The sequence below is a fragment of the Strongyloides ratti genome, scaffold srae_chrx_scaffold0000002, assembly GCF_001040885.1.
Source record: "Strongyloides ratti genome assembly S_ratti_ED321, scaffold srae_chrx_scaffold0000002".
Classification (NCBI taxonomy): Eukaryota; Metazoa; Nematoda; class Chromadorea; order Rhabditida; family Strongyloididae; genus Strongyloides; species Strongyloides ratti.
Genome location: NW_020171510.1, coordinates 1956099 through 1975162, shown reverse-complemented (window position 1 = coordinate 1975162; position 19064 = coordinate 1956099). Strand labels below are relative to the sequence as shown.

The window sequence follows — 19064 nt, the reverse complement described above, 5'->3', positions numbered from 1 at the left end:
TAATAATAATTTTTCTATTTTAAAATTTTATAATATTTTAAAATTTAATTTTTGATTGTTTTATAGAAAATTTTTTTTTCTACTTAAATCAAATATAGCAAAAGATTTGTATATTTTTTATTATAAAAAAATATTATAATAAATTTAAATACTTTTTTATTAATAATTTTATTATCTATTGTTATATAATATTTTTTAAAATAAGTATATATAATGATAGGTAAATTTCAAAATTTTTAAAATGTCCTATGATGATACTCTTTAGACATTTTTCTAAAAGAGATAAAGGATATTATTTAATGATTAGACATCTTATAATAAGACAAAAATTGTTCTCTTTTGAGTGTAAAATATCTACATATCACAATGTATATTGTAGTTTATTATTTAATTACCTAACAAATTTGTTTCATTATAATATCAATGTAACAATAACTCTGTTGGATTTTTGTTTTAATCTACAGTTATACTTATTAATTATTTGTTGGTCTGAATATTTATATTAACATTTTAATAAATCTTGATAAAAATTATAATGCTTAATTTTCAAATATATATATACAATTATTATAATAAAAAAAATATTTATTACCTGAAACTTTTGTTTCTAAATATTTTATAATTATGTTATTATTTAAACCTGAATATAAATGAAATTTTTTTATATATTTTTGTAAATTATTTATATTAAAAGAGAATTAAATTCATGGATTGACATTTTTAACAAAAAAAATTTTTTAAATATCTTTTTTTGTTCCCTCTTTAAAATATTTAAAGTAATTATTAGTTTTTTACTTAACCTTCTTTTTTTTTGGTAGCAAAAATTAAACTGCTATTTATATCATAAATAATAGATTATAATCTAGATATAATTGTTAAAAACTTTCTATTTTTTGAATAAAAAATAAAAACCCATTAGTTTAGTCATATTTTATATTATCATTATTATACATCCTTTAATTAAAATTTAATTTTTCTTGTTTCATCTTTTTTAAATATTTTGTTTTTAAAAACTTCTTTTTATCATTGTTTTATAATATATCGCTAATGTACCATAAAAATACTGTAAATTATATACAATTTTTATCATGATTTATTTAAATTAATAGTAAATCTTTTTGACTAAAATTTTAGAAAATATTTACCTTTTTATTACATTCAATTACTTTTATTTAACGGCATTTTGCATATAAATTAATTAATTTATTAACTTTCTATCATATTTATAACTACTTTTATCTAATTTATCTATTTTAATATTTATGTATCTTTTTATATGATTTTTATTGTTTTTTTTTGTTATTTATAAACAATATTATTATATGATATGAGAATTGTTTAATTATTTAATAAAAATTACAAAATGATATAATTTAACATTTATATTAAATGTAATTATTGTTTACTTAAATTTATATTGGATAGTATTATTGTAATTTAATTGATAAAAATAGAATACAATTTATGACAAAAAGATTATACCTAACGTGCTTTTATATTCTTGTATCTACCTAATTTTATTCTTTTTTTTTTTTTTGCTCAAGAATAAATTTAAAATAAGTAATATTTATATCTGTATATATACTAAATTATATATTTTTAATAGAAGATATAATTATAATATAAATAACTTGCTATATCAAACAAATAAAAATATAAATAAATATCCTTAAGATCATTCATCAAAATTAAATCCTATCTTTATTGTTAAAGTTTTATAATAATATCACACACATCGTTTAAGAAAATACTTGCGCGCACAAAATTCCAGAATACATACGTAATATTAAAATTTTATAATTTATCTTAATAAACATGTGTCACTTCTTTTCATTATTTTTGTTGATTTATTATAAATGTTGAAATGTTTGTAAGAAACAATTGTACAAATTTATTATTAAAATGTAACTTTTTATTATATTTTTATATCTATCAAGTAGACATCTGGCTTAAATAATATAAATAAATAAATATATATTTTTTTATGGTAATCTTTTATTAACAAGAATAATGATAAAATATTTTAAGAACATTTATTTTTTTTATATATCAAAATATATTTCCTCAATAAATTTTTATCACATATATATTATATATATCTAAATGTTTCTCCTTTCTTTTAAATTTTTTTTTTTTAAATTTATTTCATTTATCATTGCTTGTTTTATAATAATTATACTGTTATTATAACCATTACAAATGTTGTTAACACTACCATTTACTCTAAACGTTTAATAAAAATATATGAAAATTTAACTATTTTTTTTTAAATAATAAAATTTTAGTTATTTATTATTATATCATAATGTAAAATCATTTATTTTAATAGTCAATTTATAATATAATTTTTTTTATAGCCATTTAATGAACTAATATTTCTAACCAAATAAATAAAAACAAAAAAATAAATATATTGAAATTAAAAGATATTTTAAATTAAGATAATATATTATTTTTACATATAATATGAAATCAAAAATTATTAATAGTACTGGAAATGATCATGGAATAATTTCACTTCATCATCTTTTAGAAGAAGCTGATTTACTAGTGTAAGTTATAATAGAATTATATTTTATTATTAATGCATTTTTAAAATATGTTTATATATATACATATATATTTTATTAAAATATAAATTTATTTTAATATTTATCTTTTTTTTTTTGTTATTTAAAATAAAAATATTTATCTTATAGTTATGAGCAAGAATTTTTATTTCAACTAAAACTTCGACATGCTGGTGATTTAGAATATGTTGAAGAACAAGATTTATTATCTATTGGTATGAGTCGTCCAGAACAAAAAAGATTACGAAAGATATATGAAAAATATTATCCACCTAAAAGTTTTGTTGGTAAATTAAAAAATGCTTTTAGTGGATCAAAAAATGATAACAAAAAAATTAATAAAAATAATTCTAATGGAACATCATCAACAATAATTGAGGATAATGAAGAGAAACATGTTATATCACCAGATAAAATTACTTTATTAAAAGAATTAGGAAAAGGTGAATTTGGTTCAGTTTTCCAAGCATCATGGCAAACATCATCTGACATTGCTGGAGGGTGTGGAACAGTACAAGTAGCAGCTAAATGTATTCTTCCAGAAAAATTAATTGCTAATCCAACTAGTTTTTTGCAAGAAGCTGCTATTATGCATAAAATGACACATGAAAATGTTGTTAAATTATTTGGTGTTGTTTTGGATACAAAAAGTATTATGTTAGTTAGTGAATTAGCTCCATGTGGATCATTATTAGAGTGTTTAAATAAATCTGCATTAAGAGATTCTTTTACGGTGAATGTATTATGTGAATATACACAACAAATCGCAAAAGGAATGAATTATCTAAGTAGTCAAAGATTAATTCATCGAGATTTAGCTTGTAGAAATGTTCTTGTTTTTTCATTTACAAAAGTTAAAATATCTGATTTTGGTTTAAGTAGATGTTTAGGAGTTGGTGAAGATTATTATAAATCTCAACTTACACCATCACTTAAATTACCTATTGCATGGTGTGCACCAGAATGTATTAATTTTTTAAAATTTACTTCTGCATCAGATGTTTGGTCATATGGTGTTACAGTATGGGAAATGTTTAGTTATGGTAAAATGCCATGGTCTGGTTATACAGGAGCTCAAATACTTATTTCTGTTGATACAAATAAAGAACGATTACCATGTCCAAGTGCATGTCCAACTGATTTATATCATTTATTATTAAGATGTTGGAATCATGATCCACATAAAAGACCAACATTTGGTGATTTAGTTGAAAGATTACCAGATGTCATGCCTCAACAACTTTTAACAATTTCTGAATGTCGAGATGGACAACCTGATCATCTTCAATATAGTAAAGAAGAAATAATTACAGTTATTGAAAGAACTCCAACTGCCTATCCAGATGGTTACTATTGGAGAGGAGCATTAAAAGATGGTACAATTGGATTATTTAGACCAACAGATACTGTAGCACATATAGGTACAGAAAATCCTAAAGTACATTATTCAATACTACAAGCACCACCAACTATATCAACTTCAGAAAAAAAACCAATAAATAATGAAAAAGATATTAAAAAGAAAAAATTGCTTATAAGTGAACCACAAGGTGATTTAAGACATACATGTCATGTTGGTATAGATGGTAGGAGTTTCGGTTTACTTCAGGTATGTGTATAAAAATTTTTAAATCTCATAATAACATTTAAAATGTTTTAATATTTATTTGTTTTTTTTTTTTAGGTTGATAAAAATGATTTATCAAAAGCTTTGCCACCATCAGTACCACCAGTTTCTTTATCTAATCAACCATCACGTCATTCACCATTACATACAAGTAGTTCCAGTACTTCTAGTTGTGACGGATCCTTACATCGTAATAGTGGAGGGCAAATATCTTCAACATTTAATCCATCTTGTCTTAAACCAATGATGCGTTCACCTCCACCACCTGCATTACCACCTAAACCAAGTTATAGATATCCACCACCATTACCTTCAGCACCATTATTATCTAATTCTAGTACGTTAGAACGTGGTACTACATTTTCATATAAAGGAGAGGAAGGTTCAATGTCAACATTACCATTTCCTGATATACATAATAATCTACATATATCAAGATATTGTGATGAACCATTAATGACAAATGATGAAGAAGAACAAGCTATTGTTTATAGTATGGCACATGATATAACAAATTTTACATTATCAACATTAACTGATTATAGAGATGATGATATCTCTGGAAATAAAAAAGATGAATATACAAAAATATTAAAAAATAAATTAAAAGAGGAAGCAAAAAATTGTAATAAAATTCATGTAGGTCCAATAAATCCTGTTGAAAATCCATCACTGGTATTAATGAATGAGGTGGATAAAAAAAAATGGGATAAAACAGTTGAAAAAAGACATAATGATGTTAATAGAAAATTAAGTAAAGAATTAATAAAAGAAAATAATTGGAGAAAAAGTAGTAGTTCAGAATCACATAGCGAAGAGAATGAAGAAAAACAATTATTTAAAAAAATTGATGTTAAACCATTTGAGGCAGAATGGACAGAGGATGCTCAACAAGCATATAAATTGTTAGTACAATGTGGTGATTGTTTAAAAAGAACTTCACCATTACCTGATACAAGTCCACCAATGATAAAAAAAAATGGAACATTATCACCAAATAGCAATATTATTAATTTTAATGATAAAAATACTAATCAAAATAATGAAAAAAATTATGACAATGAGTTGACTAAAATAAATGGTAAAGAAAATGATGAAAAAGACTATAATCGTCGTTCGGCAACTTTTTCATCCATCAATTCATCTGACACAGATGTTACAATTGTAACAATTGTCAATAATAATGAAACAAATATTTCAAATACTTCATCAAAAAATTTTATGACAACTTCCTTGATTGAAGGAATTCCATCATCATTAATGGATGATAATAATGATATACGTTATCAAAGATTTTCTTCACCAGGTGATAATATAATGTCAACTAGTCATATATCAAATATTCCAATGCCATCATTAGATGATGAAAATTCTGTTTCACCATTAAGAACATTAAAAAATACTGCAATATTTCCACCACGTTTTAGTATCAAACCAATTCCTCCTCCAGTGCCACCTAAGCCCAAATCTAAAGTATTTTCGCAGTAAAAATAGTGAAATAATATTTTTATTTAAAATTATAATCTTTACTTTGAAACAATAAAATAGCAATAAATCAAAAGAAAAAAAATGGTATGTTTCAAATTACTGGTAGAGATGACATCTTTTTTTTTTGAAATTTATTTATAAATCTATTGTTAGATTTAAGTTTTTCAAGTCCACAAAATCAAGTTTTATACACACAATTAGTAGCAAAAAAAAAAAATAAATAAATGCTGTATAAATTTGTAATTTTTTTGCAATTTTATAATTTAAAATAATACTTTATTGTAAATTGTTATTATATACCATTTAATATTTTATAGATAAATATATATATATATTTAGAAAAATAAAATGTTTTAAAAAAAAATTGTTATATTAAATATATTTTAAGATAAAAAAAAAAGAAATAACTATTAGTTATTGTTTTATATGTAACAAATAGATATGTATAATTTTACAGATAATTTAAAATCTGGAATGTAAATTGACTACATATAATTTTATAGTAGGTTATAATTAAACCTATTGTTTATGGTTGGAAAAAAATTAAGAAATTAAAAAGTTAACTTATATAATTTATATTAAAATTAGAATGATATAATTTATTGTGATGTTAACAATCATTAGAATAAATATATATAATTATATTACACTATAAAATTAAATCAAATTTTTGTCAAGAAAATTTTTTATAGTAAACAAAAATATTAATTTTTATGTTTATTCTTTTTTTTTATATAAATGGCAGTTGTCTTGGATATATCAAAATATCGTGTTTATTATTTAAATTTCAAAAGTAAGCTAAATGTAAATTTTTTTTTAAAGAAAAATCTTTTTAAAAAGTAGTATGTAAACAATTATATATTTTTATTACTTTTTTTAATAAAAAAATATATTATAATTTGAATATATAATAAAAGTTAAATATATTTTATATACATCTTTTATTAAATATCTTAAAAGATCATCTCCCAATATAAATATAATTTTGATTAATATTAAAAATAAAATTTTAACTACAATTTTATATTGCTTATAATTTAAACTTTTTTCTCATACCATAATATTTTATTCATTCATTCAATCATTCTTTTTCTTCTTTCTTTTTTTTTGACATTATAAAAATTAATTTTAAGTATACCAATATTATTAAAAATTTTATTTATAAACAATATGACAAAATTATTTTTGCAAAAATTTTAAAACAATCATTGTTTGGTATAATTATTTAAAAAATTATTTTATTGTTAAAAAGATAAATGTCAAGATTTTTCTCTATAATTTTATATTATAATTATTTATAAGTGGAACACTTTATATTGTATTATGGTATGTCATTAGAGTAAATTTATAATCTTTAACAATTTTAATTATTACATATATAATATCTCAGGAAGAGTTTTTATAATAAATGAATAAGTACCATTTTAACATTCTTTTTACTTTACTTAATATTCAATTACTTTGATACAAAATTATTATCATTTTGTCTATAACTCTTTTTAAACTATAATTATTTTAATATAATTGTTACAAATTTAAAAAAATTTTTTTTTATCATATATAGAATCTTTTGTTTATATAAACTAAAACAAATTTTTTACATTATATTATTTAATGTAACACTTGTTTATAACATACAAATATTGTTATTATATTTCTACAATTTTATAGTAATAATTAAAAAAGAAAAAAAAATTCTTTTTTGTTTTAAAATTATTTATAAAATTAAACTAAACATTTAAGAAATATAAAGTATATTGTATAATAAAAATCTTGTTTCATTATTTAATATACTATAATTAATATATCATATTTAGTGAAACTAAAAGCTTAAAAGAAAATTAAAATAATATGTCTTTTATTTGTAAAAATTTATTATTGTTATAATGAAATAATATTATCTAAAGTTATTTAATATCTTTATTATTATATGATAGTAATTAATATATTATTGACTTTTAAATATACAAAAATTTTCTTTTATAAAGAAGGACCAAATATACTACTATACTTGTATTATTATAAATATGAAAAGTCTTAGGTAACCTTTATAGAAAAAATGTATAGTAAATTATACTTCCCATTATATTAATATAAACAAAGTTAAGTTACTTTTAATTTAACATATATATTATATATAATAACTTTCAATTCTATTTCTCCAACATTATAAGTACTTTCTTACCTCCATCATATATAAATTTTCTAGTTAGGACTTTTATCTTACCTTTATGCGCACAACTTTATTCAAAATAATTCATTTACTTTACATATATATATATATATTAACTGTCTAAATCATTTTTAGCTATGGTCAGTAATTGACTAAAAAGTAATTATATATATACTCAATAACTAATCAAAGTGACATTATTGTATCTATTAATATATTACAAAATTATTTTTACATAATCTTATTTCTTCTTTTATTTAAAAGATATAAATTAGTAAAAATTATATTCAATCATTACAAAACTAACAACATTTTTAAAATACTTATTTTTTTATCATATTCTTTTAATTAACAAATAAAAATTACAAAATATTATTAATTTACTTTTTTTTCTTTATATTATTAATATATTTTTTTTTATGCTCATATTGTTATTATATTTGTCTTCATTGTTTCATAATAACATTCTATATATTTTCACATGATTTTGTCAAATTTAATTATTTACATATTACTTCAATTCAATTAATCATTAAATAAAAAAAATTTTTTCTTTGCTTTTGTATGTATATATATATATATATAAATTCAAATTTTTAATTTTTTTTAAATAAAAATTTATATATAATCAAAATAAAACTTTTAAAAAAATAAATCTATTAAATAAATAAATAAAAAAAAATTTTTTTTAGTTTTGTTATGACCTTATTAGACTTATTGGATGATTAAATAATAAATATAGACAAAATGTATCTTTTTTAAATAAAACTTGATATATATATATAATTTTATACGATAAAATTTTAAATACCATCCTTTATTTCAACCAAATTAATAGGGGTATTAGAAATAAAATTTTTATGGAAAAAAAATTTATATATATTTGATTATCATGATGTCTTTTGTCTTAAATGTAGAAAACATTTATTATTTTTGATTAAATTTTATAAAAATTTACAATACTTAAGGTAATAAATAAATTGATTTTTATTATAAGTAATGTAAAAAATAATTAAATGATTAAAATTTTTTTAACTATTCTTTTAAAATAGTATATTTTAAGAATAAGTTAATTATTTTTGTCAATTAAAAGATTTTTAAAAACTTTTTTTTTCTATTACTAAAAATAATATAATACAAAACTCTTTTTTTTTCAAATATATTTCTATTATTTTTATAATCTTATGTTAATCTAACAATCACTTTTTGTTATAGATTATCAATCATGAATAACTATAAGCAGTTTAGGTGTTTGGAAATTTTATTTTTAAAGAATATTTAAAATATATAAATAAATTTTTATATTATGTCATGCATAAAGTATAGATTTAATACAAAAGAAATTATATATATCTATTTATGTTTTGTGTAAATTTTAAAGTACCATAAGAGAATATTGATAGTTATATATAAATTAATCTGTATTTAAATTTTTTACACATAATATCTTTTTTCTTCTATATAAAAACTTTTAAATAATTGCTTTTTAGTTAAAATATTATTATTTTTTACTTGTTAGTGGGTTAAAAAAAATATTTAATAATATTTCTCATTAGGTCACAATGCTTTAAAAAATATATATATTTTATTACAAATAATTTTTTAATATTTGTTTTTAATATCTTTTTTTTTCATTAATTATTATGAGAATAATTCAATAATATTTTGGATATAAAACAAGGCTATTTTATTTTGTCCTTCACATTTTTGTTTCACCACTTTTATATATATATATATATATATATTATACATATAATATATAAATATATATATTTCATTGATGAGTTATAGTTTAGAAATTATAAAAAGAGTTAAAAGGTATTATTGTACGATTTATCTTTACCTAAAGATCAACATTTAATTATAGGTACTATGACAAAATTTTTACCTCGTCATCATTCTTCCTTTATTATATATTTTATATTTTCATCATCTTGTACCAAAAAATCAATTCAATGCACTATTTTTTTTTCTAAAATATATATCAATTTGCCATTATTATAATTTGCTCTTATTTAAATTTTTTTTTTTTTTACAAATACATAATATAAATAATTTTACTTAATTTAATGTTTATTATAATTATTTTTTATGTTATCATAGTAAATTAAAAATCTTATGAATTCAATAAAATATACAATTAAAAGGAAATATTTTATTATAATTTTATAACATACATTTAATGATATAAAGAAAAAAGTTTATCATTTGTATTCTTATCAGTTTTATAAATATATGTATCAATATATATATATATATATATATAGTCATTTTATTATTATCAATAACCTAGTAGTAATATTTTTTCTTTTGTACTTTTCTAAGAATATTATATTTATAAATATTTATACTTTAAATACTAATAATAATCATTATGTTTTAAAAATATAAAGAATTTAAAAAAATATTATAACAAATATCTTTTATATTATTATTTTTTTTTACATTTAATATAATTAACCTTAAAATTTTTATATATATTTTTATTTCTAATAAATTAATTTTTGTCAAAAATTACTAAGTATTATATTAAAAAAAATAAAATGAGTTTTATTATTGGTATAATTGTAGTAATATTATTAGATACCTTAATAAAATTTGTTTCTTTAAATAATTAAGGCTAATTAATTATATTAAAATAATAAAATTTTAAAATATAAACAATTGACATACTTTTTTTTTATTTTATTAAAAAAAAATATATTTATATAGAAATTTATATTTTTTTATACTCATTGGTAGGAGAGAAAAAATTTTAAAAATTTATCTAATTAGTTAAATATATATATAATTTGTTTTATCAAATTATTTTTTTACGGTTCATTAATTTTACCTAGACATTACTTTTTTATATAAAAAATAAATAAAAATTAGTAAAAAAAAGGAATAATTTAGTTTTTAAGAAGTTTATATATAATTGATTTTTTTATTTTTTACAATAAAAAAAAACTTTTATAAATATTAATTATTAAACTTATTTATGATATGATAATAATATTTAAATAATATTATCTTGAACATATAAGCATGTTTTATAGATATGTAAATTGTATAAATATCTAAACATAATATTTAATATTATATTTATATATTTGTATATATAGACATATATATTTATATTAACACATATAATTTACATTTACTCAAATGTTATTTTCTTTGAATAATAATATTATTTTTATTTAAAATTTATTGTATATTAAAATAAAAAAAAAAACTTTTTATAATAAAAGTATTAAGTATATATGTTAATAAGATTTGTATATTTATATGATTATCAATACTTTTATAATACATAGTTGTATAAAAAATGATTATTGGTAATCTTTTTAGAAATTAAAAGTCTTTTGTTTATATTATATGATGAAAAAGAGAGATAGATTAGTAGAAAAGTGAACAATCTTGTATATATTTATAATTTAACTATAAAGTTTTATAAAATTTTAAAATATTTTTAGAGCAATACAATATTGTATATTAAAAAAAATTTTAAAATTATTTAATTGAAAAAAAATATAATAAAAATTATTTTTATATTATTTATTGACATTTGATTTAAAAATTCAAAGATTTTTATTTAGTGGTTTTTTTATAATTTAATATTTTGTCAAAAATTTAATCATACTATCTTTTTTTTTTTGATAGTTTATATATTCTATAAATTTCTTTTGGCTCCTATTTATATATTATATATACATCAAAGAAGACAACCGATTTTTATATTACAAAAAAAAGATAATTTTGTATTCATAATCTTTTATTCATCCTTTTGATATAAATCATTTCTTATTTAAATTATTATATATATATAAAATTTATATTTAGTAATTGTTCATTTTTTGTTAAACAATTGTGTCAAAAAGAAAATTTATAAATTTTTTTTTTATGATACTTAAATATTATTTTTATTTTTATTAAAACTATTATATATTTTAGTTTAATATACTTTTATATGTTACTTAAATAAGAATAGTTTATAACTTTTATAGTTTTGTTGATAAAAGAATATAAATCAATGATATTTCTATATATATATATACTAAATAAAAATATTATTAGATATTATAATTCTTAACAATCATGAATAACATTTTAAATAATACTTTTATAAAAATGTTATTTTACATTAGAAAATTTAAGACTCATATTTCTTTTCACAATTGATAATATTTTTCTTTATCATATTTCATGATATATATACAAATATATTTTTATTATAATATTAATTAAAAATTTTTTATTTATATTGTATCATTATTTTATCTTTTATTTATTTATATATATTTATATTTTTTTTATTATAGATGTTATGACGGATGCAGCTAAAGTTAGTTTATCAGAACTTCTTGAAGTTAGAGGTGCAGGCCTTGAAGTTGAAGAATTATTAGATATTACACTAGTTGCATCAGAATATTTAGTAAAAAAACGACCTTTACCTAATTGCAAAGCACAATTATTTGGGGTTGATGAAGTTAATATACTTAAAGATGGAAATATTGAAATTTCATTTATACCTGCTAATCAAGCAGATGATGATATTATTCCACCTGAAATAAAAGATCCAAATAATCCAGGAAAAGTTGTTGGTTCAAATACTGATGCAGCATTTGTTTGGTGTTTAGGTACTTTACTTATGAATTCAGGTGCTGCTGATTGTAAAGATCCTAATTTATTTTCATTATTAAATCTTTTAACTGTTTATGATGTTGGTACAAGACCTTCATTAAAAAAATTATCACAAATGGTTAGAAATAAAATGGAAAGAGGAAGGAATTCTAAAGAAAATATACAAGAATTATATGCAGAAATTATGGGAGATTATGATGAATTAAATGAAATGAGTAGCATTGATGATATAAGTGAACGAGATTTATTTAGTGATGATGATGAAATTAATGATAAAGAAGATGATAATGAATCAGGTTCACATTTATTTGATTATACAGAAGATATCAAAAATAATAAAAATAATGATAATACTAAATTATTAAAGAAAGTAAATAAAAGTACTAATGAAAATATTGAAACATCAATTAGTCCATTTAATGATAACTTTTTTGAAAGCCGCAATTCACCTAAACCAAATATAAAAAATATTAAAGTTAATGGTTTTGATGATACTAAAATTGATCCATTTGATTATGTTGATAATGATAAACAAAATGAACACAATATGCATACATTATCTGGTAGAGATCCATTTCCTGATGTTGAAAAAGAGTTATCAAAATCATTTACTATTAATAATAATGATAAAATGTCACCAATAACACCTAATACATATGGATTTAGTAGATGTCTTAGTGATGATGATGATATTGTTCAAGCTAATGTACCATATGAAACACCATCACCAGTAAGTAGTCCTTTATCAACAACTGATGATTTAGGATATGAATCACCAAAATCAAATACTGAATCACAAAATAAAAGTGATAAAATTGATTTAAATACCAATCCTACAAATTCTTTTAATACATCAATTGGTAAAAGTGATATATCAAGTGACTCAAATATTTTTAATAATCAAAAAAATATTAAAGAAGAAATAAAAAATGATAATGATAAAGAATTTAATTATAATATTGTACCACCAATTGTACCTCAACGTACATTACCACCATCAAAAATTAATAATCCGTTTATTGATAATAATAATATTGATGAAAAAGAAAATGACAATATGACAAAATATAAAGATAGTAATAATTTATTTAAATCAACTTTTGAAATTCCACCTGTCTCTGCAAGGACAAGATCAATTGATTATTATAAAAGTCAACATGTCAATGCTGAGGTTGTTGTTAAAAAACAACCTGATTCAATAAATAATAATCCTTTTGAAAAAGAAAAAATAGTATCTGGGACAATGACATCAAAAAGTTTATCTAAATATAATATTAGTGAGGATAATACAAAAACAAATGAAGAAGAGTCAATTGATGATATGTTTTTAAAAGCTCGTCAACAACAAAATTCATCTTCAATCATTGAAGATGATAATATTTGTAATGAAGATAGTGATGTTGTAGGTACCTTAAAACGTCGCAATTCAATGGCTCTAGCTAGTATTCGTAAACATAATCAAAAATTTAATACAATGGGATATGGTAGTATGAGAAAAAAATTAAATAAAACAGCAGCTGTACCAGAATTTATTGAAAAAAATTCATTACCACATATTCATTTAAATGCTCAATTAATAAAGAAAAAAAGATTATTAACATTATATAGAATTGAAAATACAGATGTAAGAGTTAAACTTTTAAATGGTCAATATATTGATGTTAAATGTAAATCCGATGTTAAATGTGATGAAATATTTAATATTGTTGTATCACATTGTAATATACATGAATATAATTTTTTTGGATTAGCTATACAAAAAGATAATGAATTTTATTTTTTGGATCCAAAAAAAAAAATTGAAAAATATGCACCATCAGGATGGAAAAATGAAAAAAAAGCTATGACAAGACAACCATATATATTACATATGAGATTTATGAGATATCCACCATTATTAAATTATGTTAAAACTGATGTTACAATGCATGAATTATATTTACAATTAAGAAATGATATTCTTAATGAAAGATTGAGAGGAAATGAAACTATTATTTTTCAATTAGCTTCATTAGCATTACAAGCAGAATTTTCTGATAAACCAGATTCATCAATATCATCACCAACAGATTATTTTCTTCTTGATCACTATTTACCAAAACAATATTTTGCATATGATGACAATAAAAGAATTGCTTTAATATTATCAGAAATGCATGAAAAATTAAAAGGAATGAAATGTCATGAAGCAGAAATAAGATATATTAAAATATGTCAAACATTACCAGAATATGGTTCACATTTTTATAGAATATTTAAATCAAAACCAACAGCTGATATGATTGCTAATATACCAACAAGAAGTGTTGATGCTGGTTCAATACATTTAATAGCTATTATGTTAAAAGGTATATGTATATATGAATTTACAAATAATCAAAGAAATATGATTCAAGAATTTTTATGGAAAGATACAAATACATTACAATTTGATCGTAAAAGATTTGTTATTGTTAAAAGTAATACATTTGGTGCACAACATTTTGTTTTTTATACAGATCATTATACAAAAAGTTCATATTTTGTTAGATTTGCAGCTGTTCAACATAAATTTATGATACGTGTTAGACAATGGCAATCAACATTAACAAAAAAGGTAGAAGAACAACCTGGTGAAAATAGTGTTGATGTATTTATTCCAAAAAAAGATGATATTGTTGAAAGAAATTTATCTAATAATTTTATAATTAATCAACATGATACAATAAGTAATAAAAGTAAAACAACATCTTTACCATTATATGAAATTCCTGAAAATCAACCAATTAATGATAATTTTAATAATAAAATATCAGAAAATTTATATAATCAAAATGATATACCAATAAAAATAAATGAAGAAGATGAAGAAAAAAAAGAAAGTATTAAATATAATTTAACATCACAACAAATAAAAAATCAATCTATAAATGGTGAAAAATTATCACGTAAATCAAGTGAAACATATTCTGATTATCTTATAGAACAAAAAGGACAAGAATTATCAATTACTCTTGAAAAAGATCCTAAAGCTGGACTTGGATTAACATTAGTTGATGGTAAATGGAATGGTGTTAAAGGTATTTTTGTTAAAGCTGTTACACTTGGTGGTGCTGGTGAAATAGGAGGTGTATGTGTTGGTGATAAATTAATTAGTGTTAATGGTATTACATTACTTGGTAAAGATAGGCATGATGCAGTTACTTATGTTAAAGAAAGTAATTATTCTGTAACATTAGGAATTATAAGATATGATAATTTAACAACACGTCATGGTAAAGGTATAACAACATTAGGAAGACCACAAAGAAAAGATTCTAATTTAGATTCGTTATCACTTAGTAGTAATGTTATAAAAAATACAACAAATATATCAAATGATCCTAATATTAGTAATATAAATAAAGATCCCATAACACCACCAACAAAAAAAAAACAAACAACAAATGTATTAAATATTCATAAAAGAGTAAGAGCTGTTTCTGATTTTGGTGCTAAGAGTGACAGATTGCCAATGTTTAATACAGATGATATTATAAATGAATTACAAAAAAATACTAAAAATCCATCAAGATTAGATCTTCATATGGATTCAAGTGATGAAGAATTTGGTGCAGGTGAATATCAAGTACCAGCTACATCAATGTACAAATATCATGATTCAGATAATGATGATTATGATAATGAAAATTTTGATAAATTTAATATAAATAATAGTAATCAAGGTTATGGATTATATAATAAATATAAAAAAAGTAATCATACAGATAATGACCAATTTGATAATAAATCATGGTCATCAAATAATATACCAAGGGCAGCTGTTCGATCACTTGATCATCCACAAGTAACTAATAATGATATAAATAATGGAAATGTACGTAAAAATAATTATGATAATGGTAATCATTCTAATTATCATGAAGAGAATGGAAATTTAAAAGAGATGATAATTTATATAAAAAGATCACCAACTGGTAGTTTAGGTTTAAAAATTGCAACAGGAATTGAGGGAGCTTATATTAAACAAATAAATGCTGAACCAGCTTTATCATCTGGAATTATGCCTAATGATAAATTAATTTCAATAAATAATGTTTATGTTCATGGAATGACTCACTCAGACATAATTGGTCTTTTAAGAGATGGTGTTGAGAAAGTCGCAATCAAAATATTAAGAGATTTAACAGAAACAGGAGAGGAAGAAATTATTACTGTTAAATTAAATAAAAAAGATAATATACCATTAGGTAATAAATTGAAAGTTAAAAAAAAATAATTTAATTATAATTTTTTTTAGGATTAAGTTTATCTAAAAAAACTGATTCAGAAGGATCATTCATTCGCCATATAGCTGAAGGATCAGTAGCATATCTTGAGAAATCTCTTAAAATAGGAGATCGTATCTGGGAAGTAAATGATATATTTGTTGGTAATGAAGGACCTAACAACGTTGGAGAGTTGTTAAAAACAAGTAATGATGATTTGAAAATAACTGTAAAAAGGAAAGTTGGCCATTCATCAAATATTAATAATTTTTAATGTCATACTCAATTGTTTTTATCAAAACATTTTTACATAATATTTTATACTTATTATGAATTATAATTATTAATATTAATATTATTATTATTTTTTTTTCACAAAGTTTTTTATACATTATTATATCTTTATATTAATTGTATAGAGAACACATATTTTTATGTGCCTATATATATTGATACACATTTTTTTTAATACTGATAATTGTTTTTTTTTCTTGTTAAGATATATATTTATGAAGATTAATTTTTTAATGTATAATTTTCTTAAAACATTGCGTAACTTTTATTTTTATAAAAATAATAATAACAGGAAAAATAAAGAGAATTAATTAAATCAAAAAAAAAAATACAATATAGATTTTTATTTGTTTTATTATTATTATTTTTCAATAATAATTGTAATATATATATAAATATTAAAAATTTACCTTATTTTTATTTTTTTTTTATTAAAATAAAATATAATCAACATAAAATATTTTATATTATTACAACAGAAAATACTTCAATGAAACAATATTTTATCAATTTAAAATTTTTATTAAACACTTTTAATAGACAGTAGTATAGAGAAAACAAGTGTTTTATCATTGTATTTATTATTTTTTATATTAATGCTTTTACTATATAAATATTATATATATATATATTTAAGATGATGTGAAGTACTTTTTTTTAAAGATATTTTAAAACGTATTTATCGTTAATATTAAAAAAAAAAAATGATATTTTGAATTGTTTATTGTCATAAACTCCTATTCCCACAACGAAATAGTCATTTCACGTGCTCTATCCTCTTCTTTTTATCTTCTTAAAGACATATACAGCTGACATTCAGTTTGTGTCTCTTTTATTTTATATGTTAACTTATATTAAGCATACTTTTTTCATCGAAATTTTTGATCAACAAATTATTAAAATATATTATATATATAATGTATAAGTACTGCTTGATAAATTTTTATAGATAAGAAAATAATAATATATATAGATAAATATTTATATGTAATAAAATATTGAATGTACTATTTTTTTTAACAAACTCAATTATTCTCTTCACTATTTTTTTATTTCTTTAATAATTAAAAGTTTAATCAAGTAAAATAATTATAAATTATATAAAAAAATTGATTGAGTACACATAAATTAATATTTTTATTTTAATTAACATGTATATATTTATATATATAAAAATATTTTCTTTTATTCTTTTAAGGACGTTTACTCTCTTTGTTAGTTATTATATACTTTTTATATATATATTTTAAAACTATTATACTTTACTTTATAACTCCTTGTTTAATGTATTATATATATAGTTCATATAAATAAATATATTATATGTATAAAACAAATTTTTTGAAAACTTTTAACAATCTATTTTTATTATTATCTTAAGAAGAACTAATGTGTACCTTTAAATGATTAAAAATAATAAAAATACATAATATATTTATTTGTTATATTATTTAGATAATTTAGACTTTGAAAGTATAGTTTCTTTTTAGTATATTAATTTAATATCATTACCACTCATCCTTTTTTTGTTAACAATTTGTAAATACTTTTTTTTTTAAACTATTTATTTTATACCATAATATTTACAAGAATTTGTAAAAAAATGTGTTATATCATTTTTTTATAACATATATACATTATTTTTTTTTAAAAAAAATTTATAAAAGATAACAATTTTCCTGTTTTTTTTCCTTTTATAAAATTTATTATTAAAATTTTGACTTTTTTTTTAAATATATTATATAAATTAATAAAACAAAAACGTTAATAAATTAAATAACCTTAATGAAAGAACCTTAGATGAAAGCTTAAAGTATATATATATATTAATGTTTCACTTTTATAAACATATGTTGATATATAAATTTTGTTAATATTAAATTACATACTGTCGAAAGTTTGCAACATAACATATATTTTACCATTAATGATGTTCAATCTGTTGCAATATACCTGTAAAACTGACAGGATAACATACGTAGAATTTTAGTTACTTGATAATTTAATAATTTTCATTTTCACTTTTAAAATTGGTATTT

The 19064-nt window shown here is 19.3% G+C and overlaps 2 protein-coding genes across 2 annotated transcripts; both read left to right on the top strand.

The window, feature by feature from the left end:
- Positions 1–2466: 2466 nt before the first annotated feature.
- Positions 2467–5685, top strand: SRAE_X000142300 (Activated CDC42 kinase 1; the record flags this gene model as incomplete). The annotated part of the gene is made up of 3 exons (XM_024648774.1): positions 2467–2552; positions 2700–4179; positions 4255–5685. The coding sequence occupies 3 exons, from the start codon at positions 2467–2469 to the stop codon at positions 5683–5685; spliced, it is 2997 nt and encodes a 998-aa protein (XP_024498888.1).
- A 6482-nt stretch (positions 5686–12167) lies between these two features.
- On the top strand, positions 12168–17005 carry SRAE_X000142200 (FERM domain and PDZ domain and KIND domain and Pleckstrin homology-like domain and FERM/acyl-CoA-binding protein, 3-helical bundle domain and FERM, N-terminal domain and FERM, C-terminal PH-like domain and FERM central domain and Band 4.1 domain and Band 4.1 family-containing protein; the record flags this gene model as incomplete). The annotated part of the gene is made up of 2 exons (XM_024648763.1): positions 12168–16713; positions 16764–17005. 2 exons carry the CDS (start codon positions 12168–12170, stop codon positions 17003–17005), a joined length of 4788 nt encoding a protein of 1595 aa, XP_024498887.1.
- Positions 17006–19064: the final 2059 nt, after the last annotated feature.